At 40.2% G+C, this 27684-nt stretch overlaps 1 protein-coding gene across 1 annotated transcript in view; it reads right to left on the minus strand.

Moving 5' to 3' along the window:
* YKT6 (YKT6 v-SNARE homolog) overlaps positions 1-27684 on the minus strand; it is a 405865-nt gene that overhangs the window by 344278 nt on the left and 33903 nt on the right. Inside the window, exon 3 of the mRNA XM_044084243.1 lies at positions 9463-9545. Coding sequence (XP_043940178.1) covers positions 9463-9545 — 83 coding nt within the window. The remainder of the gene's footprint in view (positions 1-9462; positions 9546-27684) is intronic.

Genomic DNA, 27684 nt, shown 5'->3' on the forward strand with positions numbered 1-27684 from the left:
GTCAGGAAATCCTTCTATGAGGCACATCTCATCACAAAGGGCTTTTCATCCAGAAAAAAGGAGGTCATTGTCCCACTGTACTCATCCCTCATTAGACCCATTATAGAATACAACGCCCCATTTGGTATGTACCTTTCGAGCCGTTTGTAACTACTGGAAAGGCAGCAGAAATACCTCACTAAAAGAATCACAGGCCTAAAGCAGATGCCCTATACTGACCGTCTAAAAAAACTCCACATATACTCTGTCTGGTCTACCTGATAAACACCAACACGACAAAACACAGACAACGAAATAACTGACACGAAAAAAACGAAAAAAAAAAGTTCAAAAAACACGAAACTTCACATGCCCGACAAACCAAAATCCCAACAATCAACAAAACAAATACCTTTCCCAAAAAACACACGCACAACACAAGCACATCAAAAACCTTAGAAACCTACACTAACCCTTACATACATAACTATCTATGCACTAACCTTAACCCAAACCCTAAGGTCCGTCACGACCGCATGCACTTACCCGCACCCTAACCCTAACTCACTTAATCCGCCCCTAACACTCAAGTCCATCACTATCGCACACTTACCTTACCCGCACCCTGACCCTAACGTCCGTCCCTATCGCACACTTACCTTAACATGTCGGTGTTCTCCGCGTCGGGATTCTCAACTGTCGGTCTTCTCCATTGTTGATCTTCCGGTGTTGGTGTTCTGTGATTTCAGAGTTTTCAGGTAGACCCACTCTGTCACATATCGTCTACTCAGAGGCGATCTCTGCTTAACATACAAGGCCATGTCAAACCCAGAGCTGCTGGACATGCTACACTTAAAGAAATCCCAATCCCTCAGAGACACATGCTTCAGGGGATCTAAAACTTGTCATCACAATGAACAAAACATGCTGGAGGGACAGGTTCCTGACCCAGAGACTCCCCAGACTGTGGAATAGACTGCCCATACATGTCAAACAGAACGCCTCTTTGGCCCTCTTCAAAAGGAACCTTGATAACTGGATAGGAGATAGCAAATTCAACCCAGGGACCACTTCAGTCGCCCTGCTATACAGGGGTTCAGGGAAGTAAATACTGTGGGAAGAAATACCCAGGGAATTGTTATGGCTAGGCTTGTATAGGCCCTAGGGCCGATAGCCTAGTACCAACCTATGAACATCCCCTTCCAAGCTAGAGGACTTAGGACTCTGGAACAGAATTGAGGAAGTTGTCTGCTCAGAGGGAAGGCAGAAAGACCTGAGGAATACCCCACCAATGGATAATGTCCAGGAACACATCTCTGGGAAGAATCCATTTGTGATCTTGTGTGCTGGACCTGCTAGACTGTGCTCCGAGGGAATGTTAACTGCCTGAAGAGTCACCCAACACAAGACAGCTGGTTCTCAGACCTGAAGAGCCAGTTTGCAAAGAAGACAAGACGTTGTGGTCCCTGCTTATTGACATACCACATCACTGTGTTATTGTCTGTGAAAACTGAGGGGTCTGGGATAAAACAAGGAATGACAGGCTTGCAGAGCACTTATCTCTTTACGTTGATGTGGTCTGAGCTCTAATGAGGAGGCCAGAGACCTTTAACCTTTAGGGGGGCCACAGGAGGCACCCCACCCCCTGTCTGAGGTGCAAGGAAAGAGCTCCTGAGTGGGAAATGGAGCTTGAAATGGAAGCCCCGTGTTGAGTGAAAGTTAAAGAATCCACCACCAAAGGTCGAGCTTGAGACGGGGAAGAGAAGGTACCAGGAATTCTGGGGGGTTGGCAATGTTGAAGCCACTACTCTCCATCACTTCAACAAAGAACAAGTCAACCAGAACATAAAACAAGGACCAGCACTTGACTCTGTGAAACACAACCAACCACAAACGAATTACCTAGGTTTCATCTTTAATCAGGCTTCTTCAGAATACAAGTAAAACCAAGTACAACCTTACACACTTAAATAGGAACAAAACATGACATCATTAATTAATTGATTAATTAACATTCAATTTACTTAAAGTGAACTGAACACACTAATACAATACTATAAAAAAGTACTGAATAATCGATCATATGCAGTGCTAGTTTAAAAACAAACAATATATAAAAATACATTAAATACAGTAATTATAACCCCTTTATCCAAGAATATGCCTTAATTTTAAAATAGGGGCAATGGTGATGTAATCATTAATGCCAGGGAATACCATGGCATTCAATTTCAATTGCCAACTCATTTCACTAATGTCAAGGTGAAGATCAAGGGTAAGGTCCTTGAGATAAAGAGATATCAGAAAGGCTTGTGGAAGAAGAGGAAACAATGTCTGAAGGGATAACATCTGAAAGGAAGGAGGCTTAAGAAAGGTGTTCAGCAGCAGGGAAATATCCAGAAGTGGTCTCCAGGTATCCTCCTTTTGTGGGACCAAAATCATTCTGGAATAAAATTATTTTCCCATATGGGTGGGAGACACAGCTTGAATGGTGCCCTGAGCAAAAAGAGAGTGAAGAACATCTGGGAAATGACAGACCTGTTCCAAAAGAGGTTGAGGAATGCCTGAAAAGGGAGGAAGTGACTTCTAAACCATGAAACATCCCTGATGGATAAATGGACAGAACCCAAGAGTCAGAATTAATTTGTAGTCAATCTGGAAGAGAGAGGAAAAGACGAAGGTAAAGGGAATCTGGCTGAGGGAAGGAGGAAGCAAACTGTCAAAGAGAACCAGGCTTTATCCTAAAAAGAAGGCATCTGGGAGGCAGGACTCAGAGAAGGCTTAGCAGAAAGTGCAAGCCTGAAACACTTCTTGTCCTTGGGGGGAGGGGGCTGTTGAGATTGCCTACGAGCAAAAATATCTTTCATCTACTGCTGCAAGGCTTTGCCCTTGTCCTGGAGGAACTTGAAAAGTCAGCAGCAACAGCAGTAGATCCAAAAAGACTTCTATCATCCAAAGCAGCATCAAAATGTTTGGCCTTAATGACATCAGGCAAAGGCTGAAGACGAAGCCAAGAATAACGCCTCATAACTGAACCAAAGGCAGCAACCCTGGAAGAGGTATCAGCTGCATCAGAGCAGCATTTGAGTGGATGAGGGCAAAATGGCTCACACTGCCTTCCTTGACCTAGCCAAGGCATTTGAATTATGTCACCCGGTGGACAGCTAGCCGGCTTACAGACCGGATCCAGGAAGTTAGAATTGGGGAGTCCACCTCTACAAAGAGGCCAGTCACAAGAGGAGTCCCTCACAGATAAGTATTGGGATAATTCCTTTTTGGAATTTACTTCTCTGAAATCAAGGCCAATGTCAATACCATCTGGCTGACTAAATTTGCAATCATCAGAAGCTGTCACTGAATCCTCCACCAATGCAAATGTTTTCCAAGAAGGGCTGACACAGACAAATAAATGGTGTCAGAGCCATGGACTAAAACTAAATGCCAAGAAATGCATAACAGTATTCTTTGGGAAGTCATCCAACCCTGTTCACTATCATATTGACAACACACCCCTAACAGTTGAACCATTAGTCAGGGACTTGGGTATACACACAAACAGGACTCTAGCCTTTGGTCATCACATGTCTACAGTAGTAAGGAAATCATTCTATGATGTGCAACTTATAAACAGAGGTATGGGATCTAGGTCCAAGGAAGTCATTGTTACAAGCTATTCAGAATTCATCTGACCTATCATTGAGTACAATGCCCCCCTCTGGTATCCAACAATTGGAACATTCACAGAGGTTCCCCGCTAAAAAAAATACAAGGCGTAACTAACACGTGCTAAACGGACCGCCTCAAGACCCTATCCTATAGACGGTTGAGGGGAGATCTATTCCTGGCCTACAAGGTATTGCCAACCCTGACTTTGATGGACCTCCTGCCTATCTGAAAAACACACAGCACCAGAATTACTTATTTTAAAGACTTAAACCTTGCCTGTGATATAAATAGGACCTGCTGGAGAGAGAGAGAGAGAGAGAGAGAGAGAGAGAGAGAGAGAGAGAGAAGTATGTATCCCAGAGACTACCCCTTCTCTGAAACAAGCTCCTTATCCATGTGAAGCAGAATTTCTCCCTAACCCAATTAAAGCGTAACTTGGGCAACTGGATGGGCAACAGGAAATTCATTCCTGGTTTGGCTCCTATGCATCTAATGGACACAGGCAGTCTGTAAATGGTTTAGTTCCCAGACCCCTGCTTGTATACATTTCACCTCCCAAGCCTCTGCTTACACTTATCAATGGTATGAGAACTTGTCAGAGATTTAGTATGCGTGGTTGGCTTAAAAAGGTCCTTGTGGTCGTTAGTTTATTAAACACCTATGAACCCATTTGACTGAATGCCGGGCAACTTGTGAAGTGAAACCCAGCTGGTAAAGGGCTGAAGCCTTCCACTCGGAGTCAGAAAGGTCAGAAACCACCTTCAAAACCTGAGAAAGGCCAGCCAAAATATACCTAGTCATATAAGTCTGGTAGATAATGGCCCTAAATGACAAAGAGGCAGCAGTGCAAACTTTCTTGCCCAAGCTTTTCGTGGCCCTACTATCCTCATCAGAAGATAACAGCTTGGTACAGGACAACAACTTGGATGACTTGTCAGAAGAGACTGACACTACAGAAGGGCCAACAGAAGGGTATTTATGAAGACATTTGCATTCCTCAGGCACTTTATAGAACCTATCTGGCTTCTTAGGTGCAGAAGGCTGAGAGTCAGGGGCTACAGAAGATACTGAAATGGTATACAAAAAGGTACTCAGAACAGGAGGAACAGCAGACAGTTTGGGAGACCCCATCTGTAGATGATCATATGACCTTTTTTTTAATATCACAGACTTGAGGACAATTCCACTTAAAATCGCCAAAGGAGAGCTCCTCTAAAGAGGAGTCTGGACTTAAAGAATCTTCTTTCTTTGAACCAAAGTCTGACAGGGAAGGGATTTGGGAAGAATAAAACAAGGATTCTTCCCCAGAGTCCAGATCCTCATCGAGGAATCCAATTCTCTAGGCATCTGAGTGGAGTGGAAGACCAAGGAGGAATAGGAACAGAGACCCATTCAGGTGGCTTCAAGGCCATCAAAGCATTAAACAAACCCTGAGTGTAATCCTGCCATTCATGTTGGGGATCCTTAACAACAGGGTAAATATGCTTCATCTTTTGTTTCTTTTTCTGCGGGATGTCTGCTCAAACACCATCAGAGGATCAGACCCCTGATGCAGTTCTATAACGGTTGTAGGAATCTCCTCCCTCACCAAGATGTGAGGAATCCCCATGGGTCCTTTTAATACAATCAGCTGAAGTTCCCCCTTAACAACAGGCACAGACATTTGAAAAGCCTCTGAGGATGTATGAAAAGCCAGCTCCATGCTGGCCTCCAACAGGTTGTGGCAGATTAATCAGAATCAAGCACTGGATTGTCCTCTGGGTTTTCACCATCCTTAAGAGAGACATCCAGAGGAGGATGGGCAGCAGATGGATCTGGCCTAACTTTTTTGGCCTTCTTCTTGGCAGACAGCTGGCCCTTGGGTTGGGAGGATTCTACCACAGCACCCTGAGCCAACAACTTGGTCTTAGGCACAAATGCCTGGCACACAGGACACGGTGTATGATCATGGAAAGCACCGAAACAAAAAAGACAGTGGTCATGACAGTCTTTATGAGGAATCTGCTTCCCACACTGACATTTTCCCTTTTTGGATGACATGAACACAACAACAAGAAAAGGAAGAAAAGAAAACCCAATGGAGAAGTTATCTGAAAACACAGCTTGGTAACCAGCAGAGTAGAAGGGCGATCAGCAAAACATTCGATAATGGCATTTGGACTGGCGGCAAAAAAGTTCTAAGTATCTGCGTCTGTGCATTACCTTTATGCCCTATGATGTGCACAGGGAGCATATGTGTGATGTATGGTACCTACAACAGCAGAAGGCTTTGCTATACTAGCTGGATGTTTGGCTATTCTTGGCAGGAGATCCCTATGGTGAAGAATACTGCAACAGTGATATGAAAAAATACATACCTGTGCTAGCTGTTCTAGATTCACCTTCTGTGGCATGAGAGATAAGGCACACAGATGCATTAGAAAGGGACAGTAGGGTAGCCATCTAAACATTAAGGTGCATTTTCTGATCTGCAAACAAGGTTTTAGGAAGAGAAGTTGAGATCGCCTTGATCGCATCTCTCTGAAAATGCATGAAGTGTAGGTGTACACTCTTCCCAAACCTGTCCACAGCACAAGATTCTCTATTCAACAGTGAGCTCCTTCTTAGTGGCTGCCACCACCACGGAATCCACTGTTGGATCCTTGCTCCAGTGTGAATGATCTTTCAGAGCCACTAAACATTTGTCTGGCTTCTTGGAGATGGGTTCAACTGTGTCAGATTCCTTCCACCCCTGGGATGAGATCAAATCCAGCATCTCATCTGCAGGAGGCACCACTCAAAAACCAAAAGCCTTGAGGAAGACTAATTCCTCAGAAGATGTTTGGAAAGACCAAATCCCCTTTCTGTCTAAACCATTCAAAGATCTCTTTGAATGAGACATCCTGGGGGGGGCTTCTCCCTTATTGAAATCAGTAGTGGTGATTGGAAATTCCTCAGGGGAATTTAAGTGCCTCCTTTTGCACTTGTTTTCTGGGAACAATTTCTGTGGGTTGCTTGGGAGAGGACTCAGAAACATATAATGTCCCACATGGGAGAACAGGACTTAGAAGCAGAAGATCAAGCCCTTGGTTGAGAGAGCACTCTCTCGAAAGCCTCAAACGCTGAACTAAAAATGGTTCCTGGGAGCTTTCTGCAGGTCTGAAAACCCTAGAGGGAAGGTTGACCCTGGAAGCCACCAGCTAAACTGCCAAGCACCAAGGCCCCTGTGGGAAGGAAAAAAAATCTGAGGAGCTCAGATCTGAACCAAGCTGTTGGAGTCAACACTGACGTTACGGCTCTGGGAGTCAAGACAGCTCTGACAATGTCAGAGATGCCCTCGACAGAGATCTGAAAGCTGTCAAACAAGCTTGCACTCAGAGAAGTCATGATGTGGGGGGGGGGGGTGACTGCCAGACACAGCATTAAATAAAAAAAAGAAAAAGGCCACTCAATGCCAACTACTGGTGGCAGTCATCTGAACATGTTTGGAAAAAGCTATTTTAAATGTATGCTTTCACACGTCTCTGTATGTTCGACATGTTGCTTGTCTCACTTCAGAGCCAATGTTACAGAATTACTTAGGAAAGGGGGGATAACATTTTTTTGCTCAAGGGTGTTTTCCAGTTTAATCTGCTTTCAGTTTGTAGAACCCTGGAATTACTGAGAAGGTCTTAAACATAAAGCTTCTCTTATTGTAAGTGTTTCTAAGATGTTTCCTGCTGTTTATTTGTGTGTGTGTGTGTGTGTGTGTGTGTGTGTGTGTGTGTGTGTGTGTGTGTGTGTGTGTGTGTGTGTGTGCAAAGTGTGTAAAATGCCCCAGTTAGGGGCACTGTCTACTTAAGTGACTAATCCCAGAGTCAAACCCTGAACCTTAAGGGCAGGCAAGTGACTTAAACCCTCATGCCAGCTGCCAGGTTTCCTTTAATTTAATTTGTTTTTATTTTGTGTGTTAATCACCGAATATCACAGTCTGTCAATGTCATGCATGGAGTCTCCAAGCTGGGTTGTTTGTTCAGTGTCAGATGTGCAGTAGGTAAGCACAATTGCTTTTGGAGCACAGTGTCACAGGTTCTTTTGCCACAACAGGTAGACTGACTGCTGACACTACAGTGTAGCGTATGGGGAGGATGGGGATGCTGCACTCCTGTGTGTCCTCCTTTACATGAGATTGCCTAGCCATTCACTGCAATATTACCAGCACACCATTTTTTTTTTTAGTAATGTAACACGGGCAACTTATTTTTCAAGGGCAGCAGGCAATGAATTTGTAGATGAAACAATGAAATCCAAAGCTGTTTGCCAGCAGCAGCCTCTTCATTAGTTACAGCTCAATTTAGTGTGCAGTTATTCAGTTCAAATGACTTTTACTTCTGCAGCAATTGTGCATATGAACTGAGTGGTGAATTGTAATAAAAGTTTGAGTGGCCTTTTATGGTTGAAATGTTCTGAAATGGGCAGTCTGACATCATTGGTTCATACGTTTTGTTCATTGCTTACTGGAAAAATGTTCAAAACTACAAATTTAAATGCACACACTAACAAGTGGTGCTGCATTATACAAGGAATATAATTTAAAACAATTGGGAAAGTGACTCAAAAAACACATACATGTATACATGGCCCTAAAAATGTATGCAAGGGGCTCATGGCTTGAAAACTGTCCAAAGATAAATGTGTCCACCACAAGCCAGATGCATTTTTTATAAATATTTAATGCAGTTTCAATAAATGTGAATTTCAAGAGCAGAGAAGTTTACCGTTCAAGCTAAGTCTGTTTTCATTGTGAGACTGTTACTGTTTTTGTTAAGCAAATGGCTATGAGTGTTTGTACTATAAAATTTTAAACAAATTTTTTAAATTAAATCAAATATCTGTAATCACTGTAGAAGTAAATAAAAAATAGTATGCACACTGACAGATTTGAACAGTACTTATGGTAACTGGGGAGAAATTGCCAAGAAATGGGGTACTGGAATGGCTGCAGGGAGGGGGGATTATCATATCTAGGGCCCTATTTGACCATGATCTGTCTTTGTATGAAAGAAATAGATAATAACCTTGGCACCAACTGGGCACAAGGTAGAAAAACTAAGCCTGAACACAGCCCCAATGCATTGTAGGATGCACATTCAGTCATTCTCACACAACACTCACATAAATATATACAAGTATAACCTATCACATTTGGTTCTACTATGAGAAACATATCTCCAAATGCAACAGCTCAATCTTAACAACATAAATTGTCCCTATGCATTCAGTGGAACACAGCAGCCCAACGCAGGTCTTTTTTTTCGCAAGATGATAAGCCCCTATGTACTCCTCAAATCCTCCAAACTTACAGATGTCAACTCCATGGCTACAGAACAGTAGGGAAGGAGGAATATTCTCAGAACAAGGCACAATGGTTTCAGTCAAACCACATGTTTTGCTCTAACATGCACAAATGAACATGTACAAATGAGCAATTTCAGCTCTGTTGTACTCTTTGAAAACAGCATTACTATCACATTTTCTTTGCAGTCTCTCTTCTTTCCACCTGTGCAATAAATAATATGCCTTACAAATGCACATAGAAAAATACCCACCCATCCTCAGTATCACCACCTAACAGCATATCTGGACAATACTTGGTGGAGTAAAAAAGACAGAAAATTAAACATACAAAACATTCATGTCAGTTTTGTTGTGTCCAGATTAATGAATTCAGGCAGTAACACTATGCAAACAAGTGACACCAATCTTGGACATCTAACCAAATGTATATCATAACAAGTTATTACTCAGTAAGAAATATGCATAGGTGCAGGACAAGAATAGCATAGGACTTTTTCCTACCTTGTTCTTTCACAGATGCACGTGATCCTTTTGGAGTACGTTCCACAATTAACTGGCTGGTGAAGGTCATGAACTCTTGAACACTGAAATAAAATCATCTCTTGCAGTTAGTACAGTTCTTGTCAACTATATCACAACTAAAAAGCACTCAGTGTGAGCTTGGAGATGGTGGTCTTCAAGGACAAGCAAGAACAACTCACTGCACATTTAAAAACAGGTGACTGAATCATGCAAGTTGAACTTTCACAAATACGGTTGCTGCATTTGCATTTTTTGTTAAAAGGGGACTTGGTGCGTTTACAATCCTTAACAATTTTTTTTCACTGAAACACGTGTAATGTGTTTATTACTAAATAATCCATGCTAGTGTTGGTGATACAACCCACTTACAGTTGTTGGCATATTTTGCAAGCCAACAATGTTTATTCAAAGACTAGCAGAGCCTTGAGCAATCCCAGAAAGCATTCTGTAAGAGTATACTAAATGGAAACACAGTGGCTGTGACCAGACAGACACACGTTTATCCAATTAATTAGATATGCTTGATAAAGTTATAAAGTTTTAGCTCATGACCAACAGAAATATGTGGGAGACGATCAAAAACCTTGACCAAGTCCAAAACACTACCTCACATTGAAACCAGAGTCTAGTGCAAAAGTAGAGTCATCATAAAATTCAGTTAAATTTGTTAACACAAGATTTACCAGAGATTAATCCATGTTGGTAAAGATCAATAGCAAATTTCTGACTTCTAGACTCTGAAAATAAGGCAATTTTTCAAAACATTTACAGATTAGATGAAAGACTGACTGGTCTGTTAATGACCACATGTTGTTTTATTACCCTTTTTAATGGGTTCAGGTGCCTAGGCAGTGAGACATTTCCCTGTGGCACATTTGGTTGGGGACACATGGCTGAAGTGACATTCAGCTGCAGAAAAATATGGCTGTTTCAAATTCCCAGTGGGAAAATAAAAGAATGCGGTACCGTACACACAACTTCAGTAACCAAAACGCACAGGGGAAAAATAATGTCCATGGCACCAAAGGCAACATGAACAGTAGGCAGTATTACAGGCATCAACAACAAGCTGGCCAGTGGGCATGTCAGTGACAGAAAAATGCAGTTCACAGTGGGCAGTGCCTTTATAACTGGAGTGTGTGGACCACTACCTCCTTCACAGTGTCTAGGGAGCATTACTTAAATGGACACTGGAGCATAAGTGTGACTACAGTAGAATGCAGCATTTCCTCGATACTGTAGCACACTTCTACATGTTGTAGTTATACAACCATGTGCTGTACACTCGGTATAACACTCATTACTTCTCTTGCCCCCATGCACTTGGTTATTACAGCTGTGGGCATGGCAGTTTGCACTTTGCTTTGCCCACAGGGAATTCACAACAGCCATATTCGCTGCAGCTGAATGTCACTTCAGCTATATGTCTTCAACCAAAAGTATCACAAGGAAATGTCTTTCTATCAAAGCACCTGAACCCTTTTTTAATACTGGTGAAATGATGGACTGTTTTTGCATAACACAGGAACACGGCAAATAACAGTTTGTTAAATATTTTGTATAATACAGTACCAACAACAGACTGAATCTTGGTTAATAAGACAGCTGGAATATTATCTGGTCCCATAAATACTTAGTTACAACTGCTCTGAAAAGAACTGGTAGTGAAGCCCTTAGATATAAAGGGACGAGCTGAACTGTCCGTAGATAAAGGTTTGATTACTTGATATTACTGAGGGTAAAGACTATGAAAAGAAAAAACTGAATTCTAAAATTAAATCTCACCAAAGAATAAGCAATATATACTAGACATCAGATGAGATGTTAAATCAAGGTCCCTTCTGTCTGAATTGGTGGTAGCTCAGCTAGATGTAAAATATCACAAGGCATTTCTTGAAAAAGAGTAGGGTTTCTTTATAAGACAGAGTAACACCATGCCCTACTTAAAAAAAAAAAAACAAACAATCAACGTTCCTTCTTTTTTATATTTCTAATACATGCAATATCAAATACAAACTTTATAATACATTAACATTTTCACCTTCCCAACCTTTTCATTCATAACTGTTTTTCTGTCTTTCTTCATATTTCAGTCATCTCATTTTTTATTATTCAAAACTTTACTTAATCTAATGAACCAAATATACCACATACATGCAAACAATTCTTTATCCATTACATGCCACATATCTTTTTCAACTTCTTTATAAAAAAACAGCATAACCTCTTATATAATTTTGTGTATTTTATGGCTGAATTAGTTTATTAATTATCAATCTCCAAAAAAAAAATCTTCACATTCCTTAATATACTCAAATCTTTTTCCTCACTTATAGTTTATTTAACTTCATTTCTATTCCATGGCGAGGGTCAATTTTATAAGATTTATCCATACCGTTTTCATACCACTTTTCCTCTTTTTGTCATTTCTGTTAAATGATTTTTCAGTTCTTTTATTGTATTCACATATTCAACAGCTTTTTTTCACCTTTCATAACACTTCCTAGATAATATTGATTCAAGAATGTACTCACATTTTACATTTATTTTAGTCAACACATCTTTGAGAATGTACTAATGTTTTACATTTTTTTAGTGAAAACGTGTTTTTTTTTTTTTTTTTTTTTATATATAACATTCAATACCCAAAATAAATACAATGTGCCAAAAAAAAAATACTGGCTTTATTTAACCCATCTTTCTATCTTTTGTATCACGCACTATAGTTCTTTTTACAGAATTTAAGCTAGAATCCCAAACTGCAAGAAAAACAATTTCTAATACATTCTTTTCAAGTCTTCCTGTAAATATATAAGTAGCCTGGCTTTTCTAACATTATCAAATGTGTTAAGAAAACTTTTTTTTTCTGAAAAGATATGCCATATGATTTGAGAGACAATTAAATCCTTTAGGTCTTATGTCATATAGTTTTGGAAATAATTTTAGTAGAATACCCAACACTTCAATATTATGCATAATAAAATGTATATTGACCTATTTTCATTATTTCCCCAAGTACCTAACTTTTTTGTCTAAGGTCTAATCAAACTATCCTCAGAAGACAACACAAATCCTTCATTTGCACACTAATCCATACCTTATTTTAATTATTATAACATTATAACTTGGATAACACATCAGTACAGTCAATTTCACTAAGTCCCTTCATATAAACTCTATGCCTCTCAGTTATTTCTTTGTAGTTTTTCTTTAACAGCATTCATTAACAAATCCAAAAGTATCTCATTCAATCAGGCATCCCTATCATACCCCACTTTTAACTACAATCTCTTTGCTTAACCAGCCATTTACTATTTTCTTTGAAGTTGCATTTCCATAAAAAAAATAGAATAATCATACAGTTTAAATATTCCATAACTTATGACATATTACCACTTGCCTTTTTAATGTCACATTAAATCAATCTACCTTCAGTCTGGTTTTGCGCGGTTTCATCTATGTAATCAATACAATTCTTTCCATATACTCCATCATCATGACTATTTTATAATCCACGTGACATTACTGGTATGGGTCTCCAAGGTCAACTACTCCCTAAATGCAACATTTCCTTTCTTTAGAATGTATTTATATCCATAGATGATGATCCCTGTAGTATCAAATATTAAAAAAAAAAAAAACATGACTAAGCAATTTTCCCACTCTGTGACATTTTTGTCCTAGTCTGCTTTCTTAATGCATACCACACTAAGGCTGAATGATGAGGAATTCATCTACCTTGCTATTGTATCTGAACATATTCTGCTATGGAAAACAAGCACAGTCAGGTAACTGTAGCTTTTTGTTTTTATTTCGCACCCATTAAGGTCATAAATGATTCAGGTTTAAAACTCACAATTCTTTAATTCTGCAATGATGTATAAAGCAGCATTATTTCTCTTTCTAGGGACCATAAAACTGTTAAACCTTTTATAGACTGAAGATGAATAAACCAGATAACCACAGGCAACAACTTTACTAATTAGTTCAGCTTTGCAAACCAAGAAATATAACACCGTGGTTAACTTAAAGAAGAGACAGAACTCAAAATATCACTTAAAAAAGGCTAAGTTCTCAGTTATTTCTTTATCCCTTTTCAAGAACTCTTCATAGGTGGTGTAGCACATATGTAAGAGCCAAACATGTACGAGTTCCTGCAAAAAAAAAAAAAAAAGTCACTGACCTTTTTTTGAGGATTCTCAAACTTGTCACGATTTCCCACTACACAGGGCACTGGAATTTGATCAGCTTCACCCTCACTGTGTGCTATGGGCAAACATAGCTTTCCAAGAAAGCAAGATTTTGTCAGAATGTCTGCCCCATGAGGGCATTCAAAATTAGGAAGAAATTAAAATTAGTAACAAGTAGCTAATTCACACGGCAGCACTACAGTATGTAAAATTTAGGGTCTATATCACATCATCGAATATGTGAATATCGAAGGCTCACATGAGCTAATATTCACGTACTAAGTTTATGAATTTTTTTTGCGATAGTGAAAAATTGGGATTTTTGTCCTTTCCTCACTGTAGTGCGATCTCAGAGTAGGAACATATATTTAGTGGGGGGGTCCCCACAATACCATTTTCGAGTACGTGAATATTCGCTCATGGGAGCGATATTCACGTATTCCATGATGTGATATAGATGCTAAAATTTCATGGTACTACAAAAGGAATATAATTTTTCTGTTTTTGACCATAGTGGTCCTTTAACAGTTTCTTATCACCATTCTTCCAAATAAGTCCAATACTTCTTTCTACACATTTTTCGTCATTTTATGCCCCAACTCATCCACTCACATTTCACTTCATAAAAACATTTCAGATTCTTCCTTGCTCATTTTTCTGTAAAAATCTGTAATCAATACGACCTTCCCTTAACAGTGACTCACTCCTTCCTCTCTCAGTTTGCTTTGTTTTATTAACATTACTGAGGAGTTGAGAATCTATCAGCCTCAATGCTTCCTGTTGAAATGTTAGATAGATATGCTGCAAGTCATTGAATGACATGACTGAACATAAGGGTCAAATTATCAGTGCACACAGATATATATACATATATACATACACAAGCATACACAGATACAGGTATACATACATACACACATGCTTGCTTACATTAAATATACAAGTTAGAAAGATGTTTAAAATGCTTATAATGTGGTTTACATTCAAGCTTAATCTCATAAAGTCAAGTATCAATATTTTTTATTAATTCTTCACAGGTTTTAACTGCGTCTTGTGCGGAGTTGTCCCAGCCATACTCCCAGATACTCAATATGGGAAGCCAACATTATTGTCTCACCTGGCACACTGGTAGAAAACTTATGCCCACAGCTCCTATTTTGGTTTTATAAATCTTTTTGCCTAAAGAAAGTACCAAACTCCATCAAGTATGTAAAAAGAATATCCCAGTACAGCTTGGGCCTCATCAAATATACCAACAAACCAACTGCAAACAATGATATTTTTTACTTAATTTAAACCATGTACCCATATACCCACATACATTAGATATGCGCATCACTGCAGCAGATGGCTCTAGGTGCAAGGCAAATACAACTGTTGACAATGGGCACCCTGATGGGTTCCCTGTGATTTCCTCAAGGTGAGCAACAGACCCCCCCGGTGTCTTTATGCAAGTCACCAAGCCAAATATATTCCTACAATTAATTCTGTATATTCTTTCACAAGCCCAAAAGCAAACATGACCTATGGTCAAATAATACTATTCTACTCAATCAAATCTCTCTTTCATGTGCCATCTTACTAATTCATTCTCATTCTCTTGCATAGCCTTTGTTAAAAGGCCTATCTGAATATATTATTAAAAGTCTGCAGATATAAATGTCATTAATCTATGCCACCAAACAGGAGACCAATCTGTTATGCCACTAATTTTTAATGTGTAAACTACAGTGATCCAGGGTTTACCCTTTGCCTCTCTTTCACTACTTCTCAAAGTTTCTTCACCAATGATGGGAGTCCTTAAAATCATTTGCCTGATCCTCAATTACCCAGAGTACCCCTTCACTCCATAAGTACTCTAGAATTTATATTTTTCATATTCCTGCCATTATGTCATAATCACTACTGGATCTCATAATAAGGTGGTCCGAACCTCAGATTGCAGCCTTACAACAATCTCTTCAAAACATTGCTGTTGCACCTGAACATCTAGGTTTGCCATATACATTTCCACATCTTTTGCCACTTCCTATTTTGTCTCTTCTGGCCTCCAAGCAGTGATTTCACATTCCATATTGAATTTAGCTTTTGTCTCCATTACAAGTTCTTTAAAAGTTCTCCTTTTCCAAGTAATAAACAGTAAACTTCCAGTGCTACTTTAGATTAGAATGCATAATAGCTTGCAAATGACATTCCAATACAACAGGATCAGAAATCACTAAAAGATGCCTAGGAGCTCTTACTGGCAATGACACGTACTTTGTCAAGATGTACATTTTATCAAGGGGCTTCCAAGATGGCTGCTTGCTGACAGGGTGATTAGAGCTTGCTTTCCCAGTGTGAAAATTGAGAAATCGTTAAAAAAGCAACTTTTCAATACGAAAATAAAAAAAGAACTCTGTTACTGACTGGTAAAAACACTCTCTGGGTGCTGCCAAATAATTTTGAAAAATACAAGTGAAAATCAATCCCCAAAGGGAAAATCTTAGACATGTTCAACAAAAACAGTTCAAGTTTCAGTTTAGTGCAGGAGATGGCTTTCAGTAATTTAGAGTAAAAGATAAATAAAATGCACTCAATCAATTGATTGCCCAACATCCACAAGACTGAAAACATTTTTGGATGTAGAGCAGGATAAGAAGAAGAAGAAGAAGAAGAAGAAGAAGAAAAAACAAACAAAAAAAACTTACCAACAAAGAGTGAGCCAGCAAGTTGAAGGGGACTCTGCTTATCACTCTTCTGGCTATAACAAATCCTTTGGAGAGATTTTGCCAGTGAAACCTTTTCCACTGTTCCAAAGCAAAACACTCCAACATCAGTAAAAATCCCAACAGTTGACTAGAAGAATCAGAAGTACCTTGCACTTAAAGGAGAACTGCGCCCACAGACTAAAAAAGACATGTTTATTTCATCATAGTTTGGGGTTTCCTACATTTTAACACCACTTGGATTATTTACAGGTTTTCAGATATTTTTATACGTAATTCGGAGTCTGACCACATGGGGTCCTGGCATCTTGAAGTAATTTCTGATTGTTGAGTCTGCCTCTAGGTATCCCAGAATTCATTGTTTGTCTCCAAATAATTGCATCATGTCTGCCACTTTTTCCCTAAAGCTCCTGTCACTGCACTGATTTTTCAGGCATTCACTGCTGTGTTGTAGTCACCTAGTTTTGGTTTAACATTTTTCATCTTTTTCAATGACTACTTAAAACGCAAACAGTGCAAATGCCACAGAACAGAACAGAAAAGTGCATTTTATTGCTGCTTCCTCTTAGAAATGCTAACTTGATTTATTTTGTGAAGCCTGAATTGTAGTTCTTCGAGGTATTTCCCCTCCTCTTCACACCGAACCTTCCCTAGTTGTCAAAGTGCTAAGGGTAATTTGACCCATTATCTGCATGTGATTGACAGCTCACAGCAGGTGACCCGACTAATGTACTGTTTTGTCACAGCCTTTCCTTCCTTACAGTGGGGCACTTTTTTGTTGCACTCCTCCTGCTCTCAAATTTAGATCTGAGCTCCACAGCACTGGGAGAAATCACAGCTTTGCAAAGCATCAAACTCCCAGTTTCTTTCCTGCCAGTTTGGATAAATAACTAACAACTGATAGACTATAAACATGATATATTTCACATACTTGCATGACAGTAGTCGCATGTTTTTTTTAAGTGGCAATTTAAGATTAAGAAATGACATACTTCATGTAATCTTATGTAGTGTTGTCTATTAATTGTGACAGACATCTGCTTCCTATGTAAAAAGATGCAATTAATGTGTATGCATGGCCACTGCAAATTTACGCTCTTTGTTCATGCAGCTGTTACTGTACTGTTGCCTGTACTTCCTCAGTGTACTCTGTCACATATTGGTAGGGCTGTTCAGATAACTGAGATTATAACTGAGATTATAGTTTGTCATTTAGATTAGAATAGAGTGGGCTGGGCAAGGCAGCTCTGACATCACTATGTGGGAGGTTCACTGCCTCTTCTATAAAGTACGCAAATGGTTACATCACTTCGAGGGAGGAAACATCCTAACTACAGCAAGAGGTCTGGCAGATGTGACATCAGCAATTAAGAGCCAGCTAGAGGTTTTTCAACTGGGTTTTCAAACTGAAACTAAAACAGGACAGAAAGGCAGGAAGCCTACGAGGTAAAACAGTAGAGTGGATTACTTTTTAAAGCTGTGGTGATTATTTTTTGAAAAAAAAAAAAAAAAGACGGCAGCAAGAACTCCAAACCAGTCCACGTTATAGCATAAAAAAACCTTTAAAGTAAATTAAGTACATTTTTATGCATTTAGGTAGATATAGTAGAGCTTAGACAGTATTTTATGATGTACTATTGGGTATTTTATGGTAACTTACCACATGCTTCAATAGATACTGTTTTAGAGGAATGTTGATTGACAAATTAATTAATTACTGTGTTAGGCTGTTGATCGGTGGCTGGAAGTGTATGCTGTTTTACACGGTTTTAAAACAAGTGGCTTTTGTAGAGTGGTTGTCTGAAGAAGTCCCGCTACTAGCGGGACGAAAAACGCTTTACTTAAATACATTTTCTCTTTGTTTTTATGCTATAATGTGGACTGGTTTGGAGTTCTTGCTGCCTTCTTTTTTTGTTCAGTTTGTCTTGGTCTATTTGTGTTTGTGATTATTTTTTGAACCAGGATCAAATAACAGACTAAAAGAGACAGCAGTTTGAGCAATCCACTTTAATGATCCCATTCTTATCCTTTAAACCATAGATGGGCAATGGGACATCAAGATAATCTAGAAAAAGCTTAACAACAATGTAAAATAAGTGAATAAATGGGAGAAAGATAAGATATTAAAGCCCATTACACATAACTTAGATGTGTGAACTGTGGTTCTGCAACACAAAAAAGTGTTTGAAAGACTGGAAGTTAGTTGACTGTGTTAAACTAGAGGAACAACTGCAAAGCATAACCCCCACTTTATGTTAATGTTCCAAGGGACACTGACAGAATGAAAAAACTAAATGTAAGTAAAACAGCTGTTCTTTTTTGGTATTTGTATAAAGTTTTCATAGGTTTATAGGTATGTACTAAGCTAGCTACTCTTGCTGGCCATTTTATGCCTGGCCGACTTCCCTTTTTGTCCTTGAATTAACCCATTCTATTTGGTTAGTGATTGGCCTTATTTGCCCCATGGGCGATAATTATATACTACTACTAATGAGAATAACTGGGATCATACCACAGACAATTTGAGTACACCCAAATGACATAGATTCCATGTTACAATGTAAAGCGGTCCTCTATAGGATCTTGTCAGGGATATTTTAAATATAAATTGGGGGAGTTTTATCAATGACTTCTGTATGTGCTACTAATATTAAAGTAAGGAACTTTTTCTTAGTTGTAATGTACCCAGGCTTTACCCTATAACAAAATAAGAAATGATGGAAAGAAGCAAGCTAAAGTGAATATAATGTTATGATCATGGGCTGCTGGTAGGGTTGGGGGGTGGGTGTAAAAATCATATTATTTAAAATTAAAACAATAAACTTTCCCGTTTTGTAGAGGTGGATGTCTACACCAATATATTAAGTTTAAGCTACAGACACATTTTTTTAGATAAGTAGTTTTTAAAGGCATGAGAAGATGCTATTTTTCCAGCATTTGCAAAGTTAATAGCACTTTATCTTCTATTACCACATGCTTTCATTTGGAAAGGAGTAGTCTACACGTACAACAAATTAATCATGACAGGTCTGAAAGTACAGTTTTGTACCTACCATAAATGTAGATGTCCGATAGGTATGCATCTGCAGTCATCACATATGGGTTGTCCTGCCTCAGGCAGCCCTTCAGTCGGCCGGATTCCAAAGTCTGGGTCTGGCCTCGGCTGATGTCGCACTTTCCCCAACGTCAGAGCGTCTGGGGTATAAAAGCATCAGCCGACGCCATTTTCCTCAGTTTTTCTTGCCCCAGATGCCAGGTGCCCTCTAGGAAGGCTAAATTTGAAGGAATGCAATACAATTCCAAACATATGCAAAAATATTGCAAAATGGACCAGAATCCACCAACAGAAGCTCGTACACGAAGGAATAAAACAAATTCTTTTAATCCACAAAGGTTAAGCGCTTTCAACTAGTAACACTAGTCTTCATCAGAACCAATAAAAACAGCATAAAACCTGGTATATATACCCCTCAGTTAAAGGATTAATTGATTAATTATAAAAGTTAATTAAAAAAGGCGCCAAAATTTTTAAAGATAAAGTACAAGAAAAACCCTGGCTAATCTTCCATATAATACATACACTGTAAAACTAAACATGATTATGTTTACAAACCAATACAATAATACAATAACTCTACAGTGATTCCATTACATATCAAAAATACATATAAAATGAGTAGTATGTAGATGAGAGCAATGTATTTGTAAATATGTGTATACACACTAATAATACTGTCCTTGCTATAAACCTTCAACCACATCCTACTGATAAAAAATGATGACATGACAAAACTAGCTGGAATGAAACTAATGGAAAGGAATATCTCCATTCTAATTAACCTTACTGTGCAAGGGCCAAAAAGGGTTTAATGCTGATGGAATCATTAAGTCCTGGGGGTCTGGTGGCGTCCAAAAGAATCTGCCACTTGCTCTCCAGGGCAGCTAATTTCATCTTCCAGTTCCCTCCAAAAACACTGCATTCAATATGGTCAATGATGGCAAACCGAAACAAATGTTCTTCCCCGTACTCAGATATATGCCTATATAAAGCATTTTTTGTGTCTTTTTTCTGGATGCGGTAATAGTGTTCGTATATACGTTTTTTCAAATTTCTTCGGTTTTGCCAACATAAAACCCTGAACACTTCACGCACGTTGCCAAATAAATCACCTGACTCGTGTTGCAGTTCCCTGTTCTAGTCCTAATATATGTGTTGTTACTGTCTTTAAGGCGAATATCCTTGGCCATATTAATGTGTGAGCACTGCTTACATCTTCCACATTTTGTAGTACCTTTGTGTGTATCTGTCCTATTTCTATCTTTGCCACTGTTCTCCAAAATTCTTTTCAAATTAGCTCCAGTCTTGTATACAAATATAGGTGAGGATCCCACTATATGGTCTAATTTAGAGGCTGTAATGATGTCCCAGTGTTGAAGTAAGATGTCTTGAATGTAGTGTGTGTATGGGGAGTATGTCAAAATACAAGCCCTTCCAAAAGGTCCATTTTCCTTACATTTACCTTCTGATCTTGCTATATATTTACCTAATAGGGGTGGAAACTTCTTCCCCCATTCTTTACTCACATACTCTGTCACATCCTTTACCATTTTGCGTGGGTATCCGCGGTTAAGAAATAAATTCTTAATAGTCTCTATTTCAGATCTCATAGTCTTTTCAGTTGACGACATTCTTACTGCCCGGATACATTGCCCCTTCACTATGTTTTTAAAGATGTGTGGTGGGTGATTACTGGTGTGGTACAGGTAATCATTGGAAAATGTAGGTTTACGGTATAGTTGCGATGTAAAACCACTGGTATCCAAACCAACTAAAACATCCAAATATGGTATGTTATGTTCACTAGTGTGGTGTGTGAACTTTAGGAATGTGGATGAATTGTTGAGGAAATTCATAAATTCTTGCAGCCTCTCAGCTGACGCCTGCCATAAAATAAAGATGTCATCCAAATATCTGGCGTAGAATTTTATGTCAGCGTAATAATTGCTTTTGAATAAAGTCTCTTCCTCCCACTCAACCATCACCAAATTTGCAAAAATCGGGGCACATGAAGCTCCCATAGCAACTCCTTTTATTTGTTTGAAATACTCTCCTTGAAAGGTGATGTAGTTGTGTTCCAATACCAGTCCCATCATATCACATAACAAGGAAATTTTGTCCCAGCTAAATCCAGAATATTTCCGTAAACTGTTAGAAAAACATTCCAATCCTATTGTGCTTGGGATACATGAAAACAAGTCCACTACATCTATGGTAACTAAAATGAGACTGGTTTGCCAATAGTCCTGTGTTAATTTTCCCAAAAAACTCCAAGAGTCCTTCATGATGTGCGGAATATTCTCATACACGTGCTTGAGCTGATGGTCAATCCACTTCCCCAAACAAAATGTTTTCGATTTTGATCCTGAAATGATGGGTCTAAAGGGGGGTTGATCCAAGGATTTGTGAATCTTAGGGATCCCAACTATACTAGCCAGGACTGGATAATCATTTTTGAGATACATATAAGTTTCGTTAGTGATCCTATTGTCAATAAGATATTCTTCGATAGCTAGATCTATGCGACGATGTCCAATATTAATCTGATTAATGGATACAGTTTCATAAACCTCATTTTGATTGAGAATATCATGAATACTGGAAATATATTTCTCCATCTGATAAAGTACAACTTTAGAGCGTCTGGGGTATAAAAGCATCAGCCGACGCCATTTTCCTCAGTTTTTCTTGCCCCAGATGCCAGGTGCCCTCTAGGAAGGCTAAATTTGAAGGAATGCAATACAATTCCAAACATATGCAAAAATATATATATACATATATATATATATATATATATATATACAAACAAACACACCATAATAGATTCCCCCAGCTAGCTAATAGAGGGGTAAGCACCCTAGGAATACCACAGAGGGGAAGGAGGGAGGGTAAACCTGACTGCAGATGCATACCTATCGGACATCTACATTTATGGTAGGTACAAAACTGTACTATGTCCTTCAAGGATGCATCTGCAGTCATCACATATGGGTAGAATACCATAGCCAATCTGGGGGTGGAGGTACTAAGAAAAGGATGGTGTAGTTAAGATACCCTGCAGGACTGCCGTAGCAAAACCTGCTCTGGATCTGGAGTATAAAGGTAAATTGTAATGCTTGGCAAATGTATGCACGGAGCTCCATGTAGCAGCTTCTAAAATGTCCTTGGTAGCCACCCCTCTTAGGAAGGCTGTGGTGGTGGCTGTGGCTCTCGTGGAATGAGGCCTAATGTTTGCAGGAACAGTCTTTCCATGAAAGGAGTAACAAAAACGAATGCAATTTCCTATCCATTTTGAAATTGTCTGTTTTGAAATTGCTTTACCTTGTGTCCCAGCAGAAATTTGCTACAAACAATTGGTCAGTCTTTCTGTAACTTTTAGTTCTGTCCAAATAGTAGTGTAATTGTCTGTGTATGTCCAGAGTGTGTAGAAGTTTCTCCCCTCTGTTTTGTGGATTTGGGAAGAATGTAGGCAAGTGAATTGCCTGGTTCAAGGATACCCTGGATATCACCTTTGGCATAAAAGTAGGATTAGTTCTTAATGAAACTCTGTCTTGATGGAAAATAAGAAATGGCTGCACTGCCATTAAAGCTTGCAACTCAGATACTCTTCTTGTTGAAGTTATGGCCAGAAGGAATGCAGTTTTCCAGGACAGAAACTGTATCTCCGCCGATGCTGCTGGTTCAAAGGGAGGAAGTGTTAGTTTTTCCAGCACAAAGTTAAGGTCCCAAGTAAGTAAAGGTGGTTTCCTTGGGGGATTGATGTTTTTGATTCCTCTCAGAAACTATCTTAAGAGAGGATGCGAGAAGACAGGTGGATTTACATTGTATTCTGCTGAAATTGCTGAGGCATGTATCTTAATGGAAGAGTAAGATAGGCCATTGTGGAACAATTCTGCCAAGTATTCCAGTGTATGTGCCATGCTCATCACTGTCACATCTAGGCCTTTTGTTGTGTTCCAAGTGAGAAATCTTTTCCATTTTGCTGAATATGCCTTCCTTGTGGAAGGCCGGCGAGCTTCCATAATGATGTCCTTCACTCTCTGAGATAAGCTATTCTGAGGAGGAGTCATGGTATTCTCCAGGCAATTAGCTGCAAGGTTTTCAGGTTGGGATGCAGAGTCCTGAAATTGTTCTGCGTCAGTAGAAGTGGCCATAGTGGGAGAGGCCATGGTTTCGTCTGTGACATGCTCTTTAACAGTGGGTACCAGTGCTGCCTTGGCCAGTCTGGAGCTATCAGAATCACTCTTGGCTGCTCCGCCCTGATCTTCAGTAAAATCTTGGACATTAATGGGAGTGGTGGGAAAGCATAGACTTTTAGAGCTTTCCAGCTGAAAGAGAGAGAGTCCACTTTCCATGCTTGTGGGTGGTATGTCCTTGAGCAGAATGTCTTCAGTTGATGATTGTGGGGTGAAGCGAACAGATCTATCTCCGGCCTGCCCCATGATTGTGTTATGAGTGAGAAGATGTCTGGGTGCAACATCCATTTGTGTGCATCCATGGTAGTTCTGCTTAAGCTGTCTGCCAGTGTATTGTCTTTCCCTGGCACGAACTGGGACTGCAGTTGTATATTGAGCTTCAAGCAAAGTTCCCATAGATTCATGACCAGTCTGCATAGAGGGTAGGAATGTGTGCCTCCTTGCTTGTTTATGTACCACATAACTGTGGTGTTGTCTGTCCTTATGAGCAGGTGGCCTGGAAGAAGGAAAGGTTTGAAGGCCTCGATTGCGTGCATCACTGCCAGCATTTCCTTTTGGTTTATGTGCATGCGCAGCTCTCTTTGAGGACCATAGCCCTTGGATACATTTGTCCTCCATGTGTGCTCCCCAACCTCGGTCTGAAGCGTTCGTGGTGATGGTTTGGTTTGTTCTTGGTTTGCTGAAAGGCAACCCTCTGTTCGACTGGCAGGCTTGAGCCCACCACAAAAATTCCTTTTGAAGGCAAGGAATGAGTGGGATCAAAGTTTCTAAGCTGTGGCTGTGTTGAGTCCATACACTCCTTAGGTACCATTGCAATTTTCTCATATGCAGCCTGGCTTGTGGAATCAGAAGTATGCAGGATGCCATGTAACCCACGGCCTGCAGGATTTTCCTTGCAGTCAGCTGAGTTTGTCTTGTCAGATTCTTGAAGTAATCCGGAAGTTGTTTTTGTTTTTCTTCTGTGAGAAAGGCCATTTGGGTGGTTGTGTCTAGATCCGCACCCAAAAAGGTTATTCTTTGGGATGGAACAAGTCTTGATTTTTGGATGTTGACTGTGTATCCCAAGGCCTGTAGTAGATGGATGACATAGTCCAAATCCTTTAGCAAAATTTTCTTGTTGTCCGCTTGTATAAGGCAGTCGTCCAGATATGGGTAGATTTGAATCCCCTGAAATCTGCAGTGTACAATTACTGAAGCCAGGCATTTCGTGAATACTCTGGGCGCAGTAGATAAGCCAAAGGGCAATGCTGAGAATTGATAATGCTCTGATCCTGCAAGAAATCTGAGGTGTCTTCTGCAACTTTGTCGAATAGGGACATGCAGGTATGCCTCCTTGAGATCTAGAGTCACCAGCCAAGACTCCTTGCCCAGCATGGGAAGAAGTTGCTGTAGTGTCAGCATTTTGAATTTTGGCACAATGAGGTAAGTATTCAGTGCGGACAAGTCGAGAATAGGCCTCCATTGATTTTCTTTTCTTGGAACAAGGAATAATCTGGAGTAAAATCCTTGGCCTTGTTCTGAGAGAGGTACCTTTACTATGGCTTTCATTTGTATTAATTTGGTAATTTGCTTCAAGGCCTCTGCCTTCTGATTTGGTGGCAGGTCTGGCATTCCTTTTCTTTTTGGCAAAGTGTGGAAATGGAACCTGTATCCTTTGTCTATTATTTGCAGTGTCCATGAGTCCCTTGTAATGTAATGCCAATTCTTTGAGAATAAAGAAAGCTTTCCGCCCAATGGTGCTTCTAATTGAGCCCTGGTCAGCGGAGTTAAAAGAAAGTCATTGCGTCTGACCTGGGGTAGCAGTTGTTGTTCCTGCACTACCTCTCTGGTTGGGAGGCTGCCACTGACGGCCTCTGTAGGAGCCTCTAGCTTGCCCTCTACCTCTGGCACGCCTATTCCTCCCTCTCTGGGATCTGTCTGAGTCCGGAAAGGACCAATTCTTAGTAGGCCAATTTCTGCTGAATCTCGGTGGTTGCACTTGCAGAAAGTCCTTTACTGTTTGTACAGATTTTGCCTTTTCTTCAAACTTCTTTAAGACCTCCTGAGCCGTGGAACCAAATAATTTTTGCTTTTCCATTGGAGCATCCAGAAGCTTAGCTTTAACATGGTCTGGTAAAGATTGTTCCTTCAGCCAGGCATGCCTATGTATAACTGCCCCTGTCATAGCTGACCTACATGAAGCTTCCAATGCATCATAACCACACTGCAAAAAATGGTTGCTAACCTGCTGTGAGTTATGTACCAGATCCTGAAGTGATTTACGGTCAAGGGGTTCAGAAGAGGACAGCTTCTTATGTAATTCATCTAACAAATACTCTTGGTACTGAATCATATGAAACTGACAATTTAAAGCCCTCATGGAAAGAGTTGCAGAAGTATACACTTTCTTACCCCATCTCTCTAAAGCTCTAGACTCCCTTTCAGAGGGTAGAGGATTTTTAGCAGTAGCAGCTGCAACCCCTTTTGGGCCCTGGGAAATTGTTTCTGGGTCTGCAGAGTGGGCCTTGTACAGGTGTAGATGAGAATCCGGGACCCTGTAGTACCTATCAGGTTTGACAGGAGCCGGAGGGAGAGAATCAGGGGCTGTACTAGCATCAGAGTACACATCATCAATTACATTCAAAACAGGAGGTATAGCTAAAGGCCTATGCTGAGGTAAATGTAAAAAAGTCCTTAATTTTTTTCTAGAATCAGAGAATTCCTGGCCCTGCCACTGAAAATGTTCTCTCATAGAATGTAGAGTCTCTCCAAATGAAAACTCTTCAGGAGGGGAGGCCGAAGGAATAGATTCTTCAGCATCAGAATCCTCGTAGGCCGAATAAGCCTCCTCCTGGGGGTCTGACAAAACAGAGCCATCCGAGAATTCATCTGAGGAGTGGGGGTCAGAGGGCTCAACCCTGGGCCTTTTGTCTGGTGGTGGTTGAGAGCCCCTGTCCGGGTGAGGTTGAGAGCCTCTAATTAAAGTGATTAAATCCTCTGCTAGGCTGAGAATCTGTGAGCCAGTAGAAGTTCTCTGAGAGGAAACCTTGGGAGGCAAAGCTTTAGAAAGTTTGGCAGCTTTAGCCCTAGAAAAGGCCTTAATGGACATGGATGCAGGGGGTCTGGCTGCACCACGTGTAGGAGAAGACTTGTCTAAAGGAATGGTGTCGGACATTTCCTGGACACCGGTTTCAGTAGGTAATTCAATAACGGACTCGGCCGGGTCCTCCGGGGCCGAGGTAGTCGGTTGAGTGGTTTCGGTAATAGGAAGCACCGAGGACTCGGTTTCAGCCAAAACCGAGACACTCGCGGTAGGCCTGACCGTGGTTTCAGCCGAAACCGCGGGCCGTGAGTGTCGGTCCTTGTCCTTCCGGTTTTTAACCAAATGCGAAGTCGGAGTCTCCGACGGCATCTTGTACGCAAAATTAGCCCCAAAAAATTCCTCTGCAAACTCCGACCGACGTCTAAGAGTTCGTCGGTTGAAGGAAGCACAGGCTGAGCAGGCTGAGACGTCATGGTCTGGGCCTAGGCAAGGGAGGCAGTAAGAGTGGAAATCCTTATGAGGTATTTGTTTCCCACAAGTTAAACAATTATTTACTTTATCTGACATCGGCTGAGGCAAGAAAGAGTCCCCAACGGGGTACTTAGCTTTTTCGAAGTCTACACTTCTCACAGGAGCTGGCCGACCGGCGCTTGCAAACTGCTTCTGCTTCGGGCACCACGCGGCAAGAAAGACTGGGGAAAATGGCGTCGGCTGATGCTTTTATACCCCAGACGCTCTGACGTCGGGGAAAGTGCGACATCAGCCGAGGCCAGACCCAGACTTTGGAATCCGGCCGACGGACATCAATGTTTTCAGAGTGAAATAAAAAAGGAGCTCTTTCCTGTATTGGCAAAATTACTACCTATTTTTTTACCCCACTGTTACCAGTTTTTAGCGAGACAAGTAGCCCACAGATTCAAACCACTAATCATGATAGGTCTAAACAGTGTATTAAAGAAGGAAATCCACAAGGTGCACTGTAATTAATATTTAAAGAGTTATTAGCAAGCAATTAAGGGACAACAAT

Source organism: Protopterus annectens, chromosome 9.part0 (assembly GCF_019279795.1).
Source record: "Protopterus annectens isolate FY-2018-M chromosome 9.part0, PAN1.0, whole genome shotgun sequence".
In the NCBI taxonomy this organism is placed as follows: domain Eukaryota; kingdom Metazoa; phylum Chordata; order Ceratodontiformes; family Protopteridae; genus Protopterus; species Protopterus annectens.